Genomic DNA, 16,000 nt, shown 5'->3' on the forward strand with positions numbered 1-16,000 from the left:
ATTTAAACAACCAGGCCACTGTATATAGTTCAAGTACTTTTTTTTTTTAAGTTACTACCTCTCAAGATGAAGAACTCACTAAAATAATGGCTTACCTTCTACTGAGGCTAAAATGAATTACCACTAACTGCCTCTGAAGAAGGAATGAGTCTGGATGCCCACAGCAACTTAATCATGACAGGAACAAAATGTCTCTAGAAAAATCAAACAGGAAAGGTGACCCAATAATGAGACTTATTTATTTTACAGGTAGCATTTTTGGTGGTGTCCTTGAAAATCCTCAATTTGGAATATTTGTCATTTTCTTTCAGCACATCCATCATCTTGATCTATCTGGAAAATAATCACTGACAAGATAATTTAAAATCTTGACAGTCTAGGTACCGAACTTGTCAAAACTGCTTTGAAAGCTTAGAGGCAAGGGGCCCTAAGAATCCTTTACCAGGGCGGGTGTGGGTGCGGTGGCTCACGTCTGTAATCCTAGCACTCTTGCAGGACCAGGCGGGCAGATCCCCAAGGTCAGGAGTTCGTGAGCAAGAGCGAGACCCTGTCTCGACTATAAATAGAAAGAAATTAAGGTTGGCTCACGCCTGTAATCCTAGCACTCTGGGAAGCCCAGGCAGGAGGATCGCTCAAGGTCAGGAGTTCGAAACCAGCCTGAGCAAGACCAAGACCCTGTCTCTACTATAAGTAGAAATTTATTGGCCAACTAATATATATATAGAAAAAATTAGCCGGGCATGGTGGCACATGCCTGTAGTCCCAGCTACTCGGGAGGCTGAGGCAGGATTGCTTGAGCCAGGAGTTTGAGGTTGCTGTGAGCTAGGCTGATGCCACAGCACTCACTCTAGCCAGGGCAACAGAGTGAAGACTCTGTCTTAAAAAAAAAAAAAAAAGCTCATTTTAATCAGTTGATAAGGAAAGAACTTGGTGGAAGTGAAATGAATAATGCATGAGGGGAAAAGAAAAAAAAAAAAGGAAAGAACTTGGTATCAAATTTCTTGAATATTGACTTATTTGGGGTAAGAGTAAAAGATTCTTTTTTTTTTTTTTGAGACAGTCTCACTCTGTTACCTGGGCTACAGTGCCGTAGCGCCAACCTACCTCACAGCAACTTCAAACTCCTGGGCTCAAGCAATCTTTTTGCCTCAGCCTCCCAAGTAGCTGGGACTACAGGTGTGTGCCACCATGCCCAGCTAATTTATATATATATATATATACACACACACACACATATATATACACACATATATATTTTTTTTTTAGTTGGCCAATTTCTTTTTTTTTTTCTTTGTGACATAGTCTTACTGTTTCCCTGGGCTAGAGTACCGTGGCGTCAGCCTAGCTCACAGCAACCTCAAACTCCTGGGCTCAAGCAATTCTTCTGCCTCAGCCTCCCCAGTAGCTGGGACTACAGGCATGCACCTCCATGCCTGGCTCATTTTTTCTAATATATTTATAGTTGGCAAATTAATTTCTTTCTATTTTTAGTAGAGATAGGTCTCACTCTTGCTCACACTGGTTTCGAACTCCTGACCTCAAGCAATCTGCCCACCTTGGCCTCCCAGAGTGCTAGGATTTACAGGCATGAGCCACCATACCCAGCCAATGAGCTTGTTTTGTAATTGGAAAAAAAAGTAAATGCATACCTACACACACTGCTGATATTTTACTGAGCCACAATTTACGACAAGTATGTAACAAAAGAATCCAAACACACCTTGAATAATATAATTGCAGTTATCATTGATTGAGTCCTTGGACACTATTCTAGGTAACTTGCACACATTGTAGAGGTTATTCTTCCTAATAACTCCATGAGGTAGATACCCATATCACTATTTTACACATGAGGAAACTTAGTCAAACAGTTAAGTTGGTAAATGAGCACGCTGAAAATTGAAACTGAATGCATATGATTCCAAAAACACACTTTCTTTGATTGAACTACAAGGCATTGCCTCGTTTGACAGGAAAACAAAAACAATAAGCACAGGAAAACTTTTCACTTTTTTTTTTGGGGGGGGGATTGTTATTTATACATCTCAGCGTGATAAAGTGACTAAATTCAAGAATACTGGAGTCAGACTGCCTGGATTCAAATCCAGCTCCACCACTGACGAGATGCGTGCCCTCGATTCTCAGTTGCCTCGCCTGCAAATACAGCAGAATAGTACCTATCTCCTCCTAAGGTTGTTGAGGATTAAATAAATGCGTGTGTATAAAAGGCTTGAAACACTGCAGATTGTAGGACACAGGAGAAACACACCAGCTCTGCTGGAGGGCAAAGCGGTGTATGATGATGAGGATTTCAAAAAAAAAAAAAACCAAAAACTTTTTTTCCGGGCAAAGATTAGCGAAAGCAAGGCTCACTCCCAACAAAATAGTGAGCTGGTGGGCAGAGGGGCCCCGTCGTCCTCACTCTGGGAAGAGCCCGGGTTGGGGCGCCCCGCGCGAAGGCGGCGGGGCCGAGCCCCCTCCGGGACAGTGCAGCGTGAGGACGACCAGACCACTTCCCCGCGGCAGTAAGCGAGCAGCGCGACCAGGACGCCGAGAGAACACCGGCCGCTCCGAAGGTGTGAGCGGGACGGGCCAGGCAACCGAAGGCGAAAGCCCACCCCGGCGTCCCGAGGGGCCCACCCCGGCGTCCGGGAAAGCCCACCCCGGCGTCCCGAGGAGCCCACCCCGGCGTCCGGGAAAGCCCACCCCGGCGTCCCGAGGGGCCCACCCCGGCGTCCGGGAAAGCCCACCCCGGCGTCCCGAGGAGCTCACCCCGGCGTCCGAGAAAGCCCAGCCCGGCGTCCCGAGGGGCCCAGCCCGGCGTCCGGGAAAGCCCACCCCGGCGTCCCGAGAAAGCCCACCCCGGCGTGTGGTAAAGCCCACCCCGGCGTCCCGAGGGGCCCAGCCCGGCGTCCAGTAAAGCCCACCTCGGCGTCCCGAGGGGCCCACCCCGGCGTCCGGTAAAGCCCACCTCGGCGTCCCGAGGGGCCCACCCCGGCGTCCGGGAAAGCCCACCCCGGCGTCCGAGAAAGCCCAGCCCGGCGTCCGAGAAAGCCCAGCCCGGCGTCCCGAGGGGCCCAGCCCGGCGTCCGGGAAAGCCCACCCCGGCGTCCCGAGAAAGCCCACCCCGGCGTCCCGAGAAAGCCCACCCCGGCGTGTGGTAAAGCCCACCCCGGCGTCCCGAGGGGCCCAGCCCGGCGTCCGGTAAAGCCCACCTCGGCGTCCCGAGGGGCCCACCCCGGCGTCCGGTAAAGCCCACCTCGGCGTCCCGAGGGGCCCACCCCGGCGTCCGGGAAAGCCCACCCCGGCGTCCCGAGGGGCCCAGCCCGGCGTCCAGTAAAGCCCACCTCGGCGTCCCGAGGGGCCCAGCCCGGCGTCCGGTAAAGCCCACCTCAGCGTCCGGGAAAGCCCACCCCGGCGTCCCGAGGGGCCCAGCCCGGCGTCCGGAGAGGCCTACCTCGGCGCCGGGAGGTGCGCCTCTGGGTGAGGAGCGGGCCGCGGCCCCGCTGAGGGAGGGAGGAGGCGGGCAGAGGGTGGGCGGGAGGTGGGCGGCGGCGGCGGCAGGTACTCACCAGCCGGCGCGTGCCGCTCGGCCGAGCCCCTCCTCCAGGGCCCCGGGGTCACCAGCGGCCGCGGAACGTCAGGAGTCCGGGACTGGCGGCGCGCGCGAGGCGGAGGTACCGCGAGCAGCCACGCTCTGGAAGGGCGCATGCGCGGCATCCGGGGCGGAACCAATCCGCCCTACGGGGGAGGGGTAGGCCCGCCGGGACGTACCAAGTGCGCGAGGCGGCGGGGTCGTGTCATGTGCTAGCACTTGGAAACCAAGGAGTAGCAACAGAGTCCTAAACCCAGAGACGGCAGGAGGAAGTGTGAAATTAGAACGGCCTCTTTTGAGGACAATTCGATGTGGTAAAATTTAAAATGTGTCTTTTATGGCCTAGTAATTTCACCGCTAGAAAAATGCAGAAAGAAACTCCGACAGGTGTGCACAGGACATACTCAAGGAAGCCTGCTTCCTCGCGAAAAACATGAACAGAAGTGTCCAATAAGACGTGGATGGATAAAACATAAGATGTTTCTATTAATACAATACAGGCCGGGCGCGGTGGCTCACGCCTGTAATTCCAGCACTCTGGGAGGCCCAGGTGGGCGGATTGCTCCGGGTCAGGAGTTCGAAACCAGCCTGAGCAAGAGCGAGACCCCTGTCTCTACTACAAATAGAAAGAAACTAATTGGCCAACTAATATATATAGAAAAAATTAGCCGGGCATGCAGGTGAATGCCTGTAGTCCCAGCTACTCGGGAGGCTGAGGCAGGAGGAGAGCTTGAGCCCAGGAGTCTGAGGCTGCAGTGAGCTAGGCTGACTCACTTGCACTCCAGCCTGGGTAACAACAGAGGAAGACCTTGTCTCTAAAAAAAAAGAAGAATGATGGGATTAAGACCACTGGGACTTAAGGGTGCTATGTAGAGGCTGTGTGAGAGGATAGGAGGTGAAGGAATTGCCTGAGCAGAAGCCTGAAATAGGGGCTGGGCCCGGTGGCTCACGCCTGTAATCCTAGCACTCTGGGAGGCCGAGTGGGGTGGATCGCTCAAGGTCAGGGGCTTGAAATCAGTCTGAGCAAGAGCAAGACCCTGTCTCTACTAAAAATAGAAAATTATCTGGACCACTAAAAACATATAGAAAAGGCCAGGTGCGGTGGCTCACGCCTGTAATCCCAGCACTCTGGGAGGCCGAGGCGGGCGGATTGCTCGAGGTCAGGAGTTCAAAACCAACCTGAGCAAGAGACCCCGTCTCTACTATAAATAGAAAGAAATTAATTGGCCAACTAATATATAGGAAAAAATTAGCCGGGCATGGTGGTGCATGCCTGTAGTCCCAGCTACTCGGGAGGCTTAGGCAGCAGGATTGCTTGAGCCCAGGAGTTTGAGGTTGCTGTGAGCTAGGCTGATGCCACGGCACTCACTCTAGTCTGGGCTACAAAAGCGAGACTCTGTCTCAAAAAAAAAAAATAAATAAATATATATATATATATATATGTATATATATATATATATAAAATTAGCCAGGCATGGTGGCACATGCCTGTAGTCCCAGCTACTCGGAAGGCTGAGGCAAAAGGATTGCTTGAGCCCAGGAGTTTGAGGTTGCTGTGTGAGCTAGGCTGACACCATGGCACTCTAGCCAGGGCGTCAGCAGAGTGAGATTCTGTCTCAAAAAAAAAAAAAAAAAAGCAAGTGCTGGGGTTCAGTCACTGTCACCTTGGCACCAGAATGCTGGTGGTCCCCTGACCTCCTTGCTTTCTTAACTATTATTTCTGTGTCTGTTTTTCTCATCTCTTGCAACGGTCTACCAGGGGACCCTATTTTTTTTATTTCAGCATATTATAGGGGTACAAATTGTAAGGTTACATATAATGCCCTTGACCCCCCTTCCCCCTCCAGTCAGAGCTTCAAGCATGACCATGCCCTGACTGCACATATCACTCATTATGTATGTATATTCCGTACCCTCCCCCCCCACCCGCCCAATACCCAATAAATGTAATTCTTATGTGTCCACTTAGGTGCTGATCAGTTAATACCAATTTGCTGGTGAGTATATGTAGTGCTTGTTTTTCCATTCTTGGGATACTTCACTTAGTAGTATGGGTTCCAGCTCTATCCAGGAAAATATAAGATGTGCTATGTCACCATTGTTTCTTAGAGCTGAATAGTACTCTATGGTACACACATACCACATTTTATTAATCCACTCATGTATTGATGGGCATTTGGTTTGTTTCCACAGCTTTGCAATTGTGAATTGTCCTGCTGTAAACATTCTAGTGCAAGTGTCTTTATTGTAGATTGTCCTTTGTTCTTTGGGGTAGATGCCCAGTAGTGGGATTGCTGTATCAAATGGTAGATCTACTTGTATAGCTTTAAGGTATCTCCATATTGCTTTCCACAGAGGTTGAACTAGTTTGCAGTCCCACCAGCAATGTAGGAATGTTCCTATCTATCCACATCCACGCCAACATTTATTGTTTTGGGACTTGTTAATAAAGGCCAATCTCACTGGAGATAAGTGATATCTCATTGCGGTTTTGATTTGCATTTCCCTGATGATCAGAGATGTTGAGCATTTTTTCATGTTTGTTAGCCATTATTCTGTCTTCTTTTGGAAAGTTTCTGTTCATGTCCTTTGCCAATTTTTTGACAGGGTTGTTTGGTTTTTTCTTGCTGATTTTCGTGAGTTCTAAGTAGATTCTAGTTATCAGCCCCAGGACCCTATCTTTATCGGGACATTACGGACCCCTGATAACTGGCACAGTGAGCAGGGTCCTGAGGAGCAGGAAAAAGGAGCTCCAGTGTTGCAGAGACCTCAAGGGGGCTTCGAGCTGAGCCGTGAGTGCTGGAGGCATAAAGCTTTGGTAAGCTTTTTTTTTTGCCTTCAGGAATTTGGTCAGGTTAAGGTAACAAATGGGGCAAAATCTGTCCAAGTTTCCTGACTATATTGAACTCTTACACATTCTTCTTCAAGGCTTGGGGGGGTCACTGTTAGAGGACAAACTTTTGAGGAGCTGTTTCATCTTGTAGCTAAGCGCTGTTACTGGTGTCCTCCTCCTGGCACTCCTGGCTGCAGCAGTGGAGGCTGCCCGTCAGGGCCCTTCGGAGAGCTCATGAGAGGGGAGAGCCAGTTCCTCTTCCAGTTTGGCAATTGTGTACCCTCATTTCTCAGGCTCTTCAGCCTTTTCAGTCTGACTCAGATTCTGAAAGTGCTGCTGCTGCACCAATTCCAGCAGGGAATTATTCGGAAAAACAGCAGACTCCGGAGCAGGAGGTCATGTCATATTCGACCTACCTGCAGTTGACTCAGATGACTCAGAACAAGATCAGCTTAATGTTGTGAATGTCCCTCCTGCTCCCCAAAGTGAGGCTGTGCAGGTGACTGAGGAAGATTTGGATTCAGGGTGGGAAGATTTAACTCTTTCATCTCCACTTAATTCCTCTGTGCCTCCACCCTACCGGCATCTGCCAGCATATTCTAGCCTGGGAAGAAACCGAGTCAGATCTTGCTCTTGTCCTAATTCTCAACCTCGTTCTTGCTGTCCTCGATGGCCTGCTTGTCTGTCTTTCTTACCTCCACCTCCTGGAGCCAAGGTAACTATTATAGCAAAAAGTTATGGCCCTCTGTTATAGCAAAAAGATTTTGGTTTTGACCGGTATTGGAACTATGACTAATATTTTTCAAAGTCAACAAATACCTAATTGTCAAGGACCTGAAACACAAGTCGCCACCCTTCAACCATACATGGCTGACATTGCAATTAATTTATGAGGTTGTGACTTATTACAACAATGGGGTGCATTTTTAAGTGTTCCTAATTTTTCTATCCCAGCTAAAAACATGCTGATGAACATGAATTTTAACCCATGTCATGGTTTAGGAAAAGGGGAACAAGGCATGCCAACTTTTATCCAGCCGAAAGCCCATACCACAAGACAGGGTCTGCGATATCAAAATTTTGGGTAGCAGCCACTGGGAATAATGAGCACCACTATGCCCTGTCCTTAACTTGGCTCTCAAAAGTGCCAATTTGGATGGAGCAGTGGCTGCTAAATAAAGAAAAACTTGGTGCTCTTAAACAATTAGTTACAGAACAACTTCAAGCTGAGCATATTGAGGAATCTCAAAGCTCTTGGAATTCTCCAGTCTTTGTCATTAAAAAGAAATCAGGAGGCCTGGCACAGTGGCTCATGCCTGTAATTCTAGCACTCTGGGAGGCCAAGGTGGTCAGGAGTTCAAAACCAGCCTGAGCAAGAGCGAGACCCTGTCTCTACTATAAATAGAAAGAAATTAATTGGCCAACTAATATATAGCCTGGGCAACAAAGCGAGACTCTGTCTCAAAAAAAAAAAATCAGGAAAACGGAGAAAGTTAACTGACTTAAGAAAAATAAATTCTATCATTCAGCCAATGGGAGCTCTGCAACCAGGGCTGCCGTCACCGGCTATGATTCCTAAAAACTGGCATAGTATTATCATAGATTTAAAAGATTGTTTTTTCACCATACCTTTACAACCAGCTGATGGAGAGAAATTTGCTTTTACTGTTCCGGCCTTAAATAATTCTAGGCCTGCTCAGAGATATCAATGGAAAGTTTTACCTCGGGGTGTGTTAAATATCCCAACCCTGTGTCAGCATTTTGTTAATCAACCCTTATAACTTTTAAGAAAAGACTTTCCTCAACCTTATATCATGGATGATGCACTTTTTGCTTGTTCTTCTGAGCAACAACTTACTTCCTTATATGCCAAAGCTCAAATTGTTTTACAATCCTTCGGCCTAATTATAGCTGAAGATAAAGTACAGAAAAATCATCTTTTCTCATATTTGGGTCTGATTATAGATAGTAACAAAATAACACCCCAGGCCAGGTGTGGTAGCTCACGCCTGTAATCCTAGCTCTCTGGGAGGCCGAGGTGGGCGGATTGCTCAAGGTCAGGAGTTCGAAACCAGGCTGAGCAAGAGCGAGACCCCATCTCTACTATAAATAGAAAGAAATTAATTGGCCAACTAATATATATATAGAAAAAATTAGCTGGGCATGGTGGCGCATGCCTGTAGTCCCAGCTACTTGGGAGGCTGAGGCAGGAGGATCGCTTGAGCCCAGGAGTTTGAGGTTGCCGTGAGCTAGGCTGACGCCACGGCACTCACTCTAGCCTGGGCAACAAAGTTAGACTCTGTCTCAAAAAAATAAAAAATAATAATAATAAAAAAAAATAACACCCCAAAAGGTTCAAATAAGAACAGATAAATTACAGACTTTAAATGATTTTCAGAAATTGTTAGGGAATATAAACTGGCACAGACCTGTGTTAGGGACCCTACACATGCTTTGCTGTACTCCCAGATCACTGATATATGTCCCCCAACTAGGCAGTTAACATCTGCACTTATTTCAGGCTTCTGCTCAGGCAATTCCTTCACCTCCTCCCCTCTCACAGCCCCAGACATATAGCTAAGTCCCTAAGTCCCAGTGGTCTTAATCCCATCAGAAGAAGAATGAATGAAATACCCAGTATCACTTACCTAAGCATATACAATCTTACACAAATAATACCCTATGTTTTTGAAGGTAATAGATACATGTAAAAAGCATTTCCATAGACCTGGGAAGGTTCAGGGATACATAATAAGCAGAAAATAGAGGATATTCTTAAAAAGGGAGCTGGAGGTTCAAAACTGGGAGTGGACAAAAAGCTTAATACATCCATAATGTCCTGATTTTATTTTTAGAACCCCTGCTATGTAATTGAAAATGAATAAGCCAGGTGCGGTGGCACGAGCCTGCAGTCCCAGCTACTCAGGGATCGTTTCAGTTCAGGAGACAGTCTCTAAAAACAAAGGAAGCCAAAACCGGGAGAGGCAATATATTAGTCTCCTATGGCTACTAGAACAAATCTCCTCAAATTTAGTGGTTTAAAACAACACAAATTTATTATCTTACAGTTCGGGAGGTCAGAAGTCTGAAATATAAGCACTAGGAAGGTAAGGGAGTGCTTTATATTTCAGTGGTTAGATTCCAGTTCCTTCATTCATTTACCCAACAAATATTTGTGCTTACTCAGTCAGTCACTATGCTGAGCGGTAAGAATAAAATATGACCTGGGCGTGGTGGCTCATGCCTAATATCCCAGCACTTTGGGAGGAAAAGGCAGGAGGATTGCTTGAGCCCAGAAGTTCAAGACCAGCATGGGCAACATAGCAAGACCCCCATCTCTACAAAAAAAAACTTTTTTTAATTAGGTTTTAATTTTTTTTAATTAATTTTTTTAAAAAATTAGGCGTGATGGTGTGCACCTGTAGTCCCAGCTACTTGGGAGGCCGAGACAGGAGGCTCCCTTAAAGCCAGGCATTCAAGATTGCAGTGAGCTGGCCAGGCGTGGTGGCTCACGCCTGTAATCCTAGCACTTTGGGAGGCCGAGGCAGGCGGATTGCTCAAGGTCAGGAGTTCGAAACCAGCCTGAGCGAGACCCCGTCTCTACCAAAAATAGAAAGAAATTAATTGACCAACTAAAAAAAATATATATATATATATATATATATATATACAAAAAATTAGCCGGGCATGGTGGCACATGCCTATAGTCCCAGCTACTCGGGAGGCTGAGGCAGTAGGATCGCTGAGCCCCGGAGATTGAGGTTGCTGTGAGCCAGGCTGACGCCACGGCACTCACTCTAGCCTGGGCAACAAAGTGAGACTCTGTCTCAAAAAAACAAAACAAAACAAAACAAAAAGATTGCAGTGAGCTATGATCATTACCACTACACTACAACCTGGGCAACACAGTGAGACCTGGTCTCTAAAAAAAAATTTTTAAATTTTAACTTGGTGTGGTGGTGTGTATCTGTAGTCCCAGCTACTCAGGAAGCTGAGCCAGGAGGGGCACTTGAGCCCAGGAGTTTGAGGTTGCTGTGAGCTAGACTGATGCCACAGCACTTTAGCCTGGGCAACAGAATAAGACTCTGTCTCAAAAAAAAAAAAAGAAAGAAAATCCATCAACAAACCCACAGATATATGGATACTTGATATATGTCAAAGTTGATACTTCAGGCCGGGCGCTGTGGCTCACGCCTGTAATCCTAGCTCTTGGGAGGCCGAGGCGGGCGGATTGCTCAAGGTCAGGAGTTCGAAACCAGCCTGAGCAAGAGCGAGACCCCGTCTCTACTATAAATAGAAAGAAATTAATTGGCCAACTGATATATATATAAAAAATTAGCCGGGCATGGTGGCGCATGCCTGTAGTCCCAGCTACCCGGGAGGCTGAGGCAGAAGGATCACTCGAGCCCAGGAGTTTGAGGTTGCTGTGAGCTAGGCTGACGCCACGGCACTCACTCTAGCCTGGGCAACAAAGCGAGACTCTGTCTCAAAAAAAAAAAGTTGATACTTCAGTGCAGTGGGAAAATTATGATCTTTCCAATAATGCTGCAAATTCAAATTAATGTCCACATGGGAAAAATATAGTTCATCCCTACTTATACCATACCCTCAAATTAATTCCAGATGGTTTTTAATCTGTGAAAAGTAAAACAAGAAATTTTTAGAACAAGACATAAGAGGATATCTTTAAAATGCTGGAGTAGGGGGGAGTGGGTGAGTCCGGCCACAGAAATAAAAAATTAAAAATAAAATAAAATGTTACATTAGGCAAATATTTCTTAAACAGGACACAAAAAGCACTAATGATATAAAAAAAGAAAAATGCATTATATTAAGAACTTTTTTTTTTTTTTTTATTTCACTTCTGGCGTATTTGGCTATGGAACTTCTATTCAGCAAAATACATCATTAGAAGAGAAAAAAGTCGAGAATGCAGGGGGAAGGATATTTTAGTATGTACATCCATAAAAGATTTCTATCGAGTGTCCTTTGGCTTGGAAGGAAGAAGCAGCCAGATAATCCAATAGAAGTATGTACAAAAAAGTAAAACAGGTCCGGTACAAAAGAGAATACCAAAAAGCCAAAAACAAACAAACAAAAAACCAAAACAAAAAAAAAACCTGTGAAAGGGTAATCAGCTGTGTTAGTCATTAGGGAAATGTAATTTTTTTCCCCAGAGTTTTGCTCTGTAGCTTAGGCTAGAGTGAGTGCCGTGGCATCAGCCTAGCTCACAGCAACCTCAAACTCCTTGGTTCAAGCAATCCTCCTGCCTCAGCCTCCTGAGTAGCTGGGAATATACCCTCGAACAACCACTCCAGGCTAATTTTTTCCATTTTTAGTAGAGACAGAGGTCTTGCTCTTGTTCAGGATGGTCTCAAACTCCTGAGCTCAAGCAATCTGCCCACTTCGGCCTCCCAGAGTGCTAGGATTGCAGGCATGAGCCACTGCACCTGGCAGGGAAATGCAAATTTAAACCACAGGTAATTTCATTATGCATCCTCCAAGCATAGCTAAATTGCCCAGGCCGGTCTCAAATTCCTAGCCTCCAGTGATCCTCCCACCCACAAATTATTACTTTTAAAGGGTGAAGGATAAAGGGGACAGGAATAAAGAGTTTTTACCTTTGGATCATGTATACATATGCTTTACCTAGTTAAAAAAAAAAAATCAATCATTTAAAAAAATTTCTTAAATTGAAAACAACCTGAAATAAATGAACTAAACTTAGTATCAAATTGGTAACCACAAAAAGAAAGGATTTACTTCAAGGACGTTAGAACACGGTATTTTATTTTTTTAGACAGAGTCTCACAGTGTTGCTCAGTGGCTATTCACAGGCCCTGTGATAGTTCACTGTGGCCTCAAACTCCTGGGCTCAAGCAATCCTCCTGCTTCAGTCTCCCAAGAAGTAGCTGGGACTACAAGGTGCCACGAGGCCCAGCTAGTATTTCTATTTTTAGTAGAGACTGTCTCACTCTTGCTCAGGCTGGTCTCAAACTCCTGAGACCAAGTAATCCTCCTGCCTCGGCCTCCCAGAGTGCTAGGATTATAGTAGTGAGCCACCGCGCCGCTCGGCCACTGACTTTGTTAGATAGAATTGAGGGGTTGACAGTTATTTTGAAGAACCCTATTAGACAGCCAAGGAAAACTGCCGAGTAGACAACAGGATCCATAAGTGCAATTAAGAGGAAGGTCTGAGCTAGGACCTCAACAAATTGTATCTATTATTATTAGCATAATATGGAACCCCAGCTCTACCACTCACTAGTAGCGAACTCTTTTTTTTCTTTCTTTTTTTTTTTTTTGAGACACAGTCTCACTTTGTTGCCCAGGCTAGAGTGAATGCCCCTGGCATCAGCCTAGCTCACAGCAACCTCCATCTCCTGGGCTCAAGCGATCCTCCTGCCTCAGCCTTCCAAGTAGCTGGGACTACAGGCATGCGCCACCATGCCTGGCTAATTTTTTTTATATATATTAGTTGGCCAATTAATTTCTTTCTATTTTTAGTAGAGACGGGGGTTCCTGGCTCTTCCTCAGGCTGGTCTCGAACTCCTGACCTTGAGCAATCCAACCGCCTCGGCCTCCCAGAGTGCTGGGATTACAGGCGTGAGCCACCGCGCCCGGCCAGTAGCGAACTCTTGAATAAACCACTGTTAGGTTCCGGGCCTCAGTTTCTCTACCAATGAAATGTGGAAAATATTCCCACATAACAGAACCTGTACTGGGGAAAAAAAAGACAAGTGTCCAAGTCTGACCGTGAGCAACTTGAGAAAACCCTGAGGCAGGAACTGCACAAGCCCGTCCTGGAGGGCAGTGGCCGCTTGGGGCTGCCCAGGTCGCAGGTGCCAGGTGCTCGGCGCGCGCTCCCACGTCCCAGAGCCGGCAAAGAAGGATTAAGCCCCAGGTCCCGCACCGCGACGCGTGCTGCAGCGCTCAAACCTCGCGAGATTTGCTAGTCAGGCCAATTACCGGGGCCCGTCCGCCCTCTCCCACATCTCGCGATACCAAGGCGCAAAAGTGGCTTTCGACCCGTTAGGCTTGCGGGGAAGATGGAGTACTCCGCGTTGGGTACTGTGGAGACCGCGGACGACCGCGGGGCCGGGCCTAGGCACAGCTCGGAGGAGCGGGAGGGCCGGGAGCCGGACGGGGTGCGCTTCGACCGCGAGCGGGCGCGCAGCCTGTGGGAAGCCGTGTCTGGTGCCCAGCCGGTGGGGAGGGAGGAAGGTGAGTCCGCGCGGGCTCCGGAGGCGGGGAGCCCCCCAGCCCGCCGGCCCGGCTCGCGGGGAGTGGCGGAAGCGCCGTCCGGGCTCGCGGCCCGGCCCCCGGGCCTGCGGTCACACCCCCTGGCCCGCCTCCCCGCGTGACGCGCCCCGGGACTCCGGGAGTCGTGCTCCGCTTCCGGCCCGGAAACGCCGGGAGCCAGGCCGCGCGCGCCGAGGCCCGGCGCGTTTTCCCTTCCTCCTCCGTCCGACGGAGCCCAGTTTTTCCCAGGCTCGAGGACTGTAACCCCTATTCGCGCTCTTTCGGAGACCCAGGGGTCCCTCGCCATTTCTCCCTGGCTCCCCGTCGTCCCAGTCTCCGGACTCCCCACCCCCACCCCGCGTCTCTTGCCCCCCGTTCTTTCAAGCCCCACGCTTCCGAGGACTCTAGAAGGCCTTCTCCGTACCCCTGTGACTGAGCCCCGGTTTACCCCTATTTCTAGCTGTCTGACCTCTACTTGTTGGGGCCCTGTTGTAAGGTGCGGGCCAGGAGCCTGAGAATCTGGCTGGCGGGGTGGGGACCCTGCAGCCTCAAGGCCACACGCGGCTTTCTAGATGCCCAAGTGTGGCCCCTCGACCAAATTGACAAATGGCCCTGTGAAGTTTGGATTCGGTCAAAAGGCTGCACTCAAGGATCCGGAAGCCCACGTGTGGCTCCAAGGCAGCAGGTTCCCCACCGCTCTGTGCCTTGGCTCCAGTTTCTCTGTATCCCACCCACACTTGACCCGAAGCTGTGGCGAACAGTGTGCACAAGGGCCACATCAGGGTCACTCCTGAGCTGAAGCTTGCCCTGCATTTGACCTGAGACTGGGTTAGATGAGAGTTAGAAAAGAAGAATGGAAAGAGCTCGACTGACCTGCTTGTGTGACCCCCCTTCACAGTCCTTTGCAGAGCTAGCTACTCAACACCAACCTATATGTACAAGAACTACAACTGGGCTTTCGTGCTAATGCTGTCAGGTATCTGCCAAGATTTCTCGAGTGGTCTGTTTTGCTTGCTGGGCAGACTATCTTGGGAAGTTTAACAAGTTGTTTGAGAACTGACTGTCCGGGATAAAATTGAATTTCCTACCATATCCAAGGAAGATATGTTTAAATTTAAAGTGTTACACAGACCTATGTCCTTGTGTATATTTCTCCAGTTTAAAAACAAGTTTAGGCCGGGCACGGTGGCTCACACCTGTAATCGTAGCACTTTGGGAGGCCGTGGCAGGATCGCTTGAGGTCAGGAGTTCAAGACCAGTTTGAGCAAGAGAGAGACCCTATCTCTACTAAAATTAGAAAAAATTAGCCTGGTGTGGTGGTTCAAGGCTGTAGTCCCAGCTACACAGGAGGCTGAGGCAGGAGGATCGCTTGACCCCAGGCGTTTGAGGTTGCTGTGAGCTAGGCTGACACCACAGCACTCTAGCCCAAGTGACAGAGCAAGATTCTGTCTAAATAAAAAATAAAAATAAGTCTAGCCTGACTCCTAGTTAATATATATACTATTTCTGGGCCCCTGTCTCTCTCCTACTTTCCAACTTGTTTCATTCAAAATTTCCTTCCACTACCTCAATTTTCCTTTCATTAATTTGACAGACGTTCACTGATGCCTGCTCTGTTCCTAGAACTGGCTGGGCATCAGAGCTACAGAGATGAGGAAGATACTCTCCTTGCCCTGGATGGGTTTGCAGTCTAGTCCAGGAAGTGGACACCAAACAGTTCCAGTATAATATAAGGGATGCAGTGAAGAGGGTTGTCTAAGAGTTGGGGATACAGGTCAAAACTGCCGTGCTGATCAGTAGTGGGATCGTGCCTGTGAATAGCCACTGCACTCCAGCCTGGGCAACATACTGAGACCCTGTCTCTAAAAAAAAAAAGTAAAATAAGAGTTGGGGATACACAAAAAGGAAGTGATCTTTGGCCTGGGAGGACAGGGAAAGCATGCCCTGGACCTTGAAGAAGAGAACACAGCAACTGTGCTCTGAAAAGTGAACTGTCTGCTTATGTTTATATGCATGTACAATGTATCACCCAGTTCATTTCCCTGCTCTCCTCACTTCTCCCACATTTATATGAGGTCTAGGTGGGTACCTAGACTAAATTCACTGTTTTTTTTCCTGTTAACCACCTTCATTGAGTTATAACTTACATACCACAAAATTCACCCATAGTAAGCACACTGTGGTTTTTATTAAAATTATAGAGCTGTGTAACCATAACCACAATCCAGTTTTAGAACATTTCTGTCACCCCAATTAGTGCCTTTGCTCCTTTGTGCTAAATCCCCACTCCTACAACCGCTTTAGGCAACCATTGATCTGTTTTCTGTCTG

The 16,000-nt window shown here is 48.0% G+C and overlaps 2 protein-coding genes across 9 annotated transcripts in view; one reads left to right on the forward strand and one right to left on the reverse strand.

Moving 5' to 3' along the window:
• Window positions 1-13,298, reverse strand: part of UIMC1 (ubiquitin interaction motif containing 1) — a 99,534-nt gene extending 86,236 nt beyond the window's left edge. For 4 of the 6 annotated variants that reach the window (XM_075998413.1, XM_075998408.1, XM_075998407.1 and 1 more), the window contains exon 1: window positions 3,573-3,712. In XM_075998413.1, coding sequence (XP_075854528.1) covers window positions 3,573-3,711 — 139 coding nt within the window. In that variant the 5' untranslated portion in view covers window position 3,712. The other 2 variants (XM_075998410.1, XM_075998409.1) reach the window with 2 other exon arrangements.
• A 179-nt stretch (window positions 13,299-13,477) lies between these two features.
• Window positions 13,478-16,000, forward strand: part of ZNF346 (zinc finger protein 346) — a 38,206-nt gene continuing 35,683 nt past the window's right edge. For all 3 annotated transcript variants that reach the window (XM_012787315.2, XM_012787312.3, XM_012787313.2), the window contains exon 1: window positions 13,478-13,652. In XM_012787315.2, the coding sequence (XP_012642769.1) occupies window positions 13,478-13,652 (175 nt within the window). The remainder of the gene's footprint in view (window positions 13,653-16,000) is intronic.

The sequence above is a fragment of the Microcebus murinus genome, chromosome 28 (assembly GCF_040939455.1).
Source record: "Microcebus murinus isolate Inina chromosome 28, M.murinus_Inina_mat1.0, whole genome shotgun sequence".
In the NCBI taxonomy this organism is placed as follows: Eukaryota; Metazoa; Chordata; class Mammalia; order Primates; family Cheirogaleidae; genus Microcebus; species Microcebus murinus.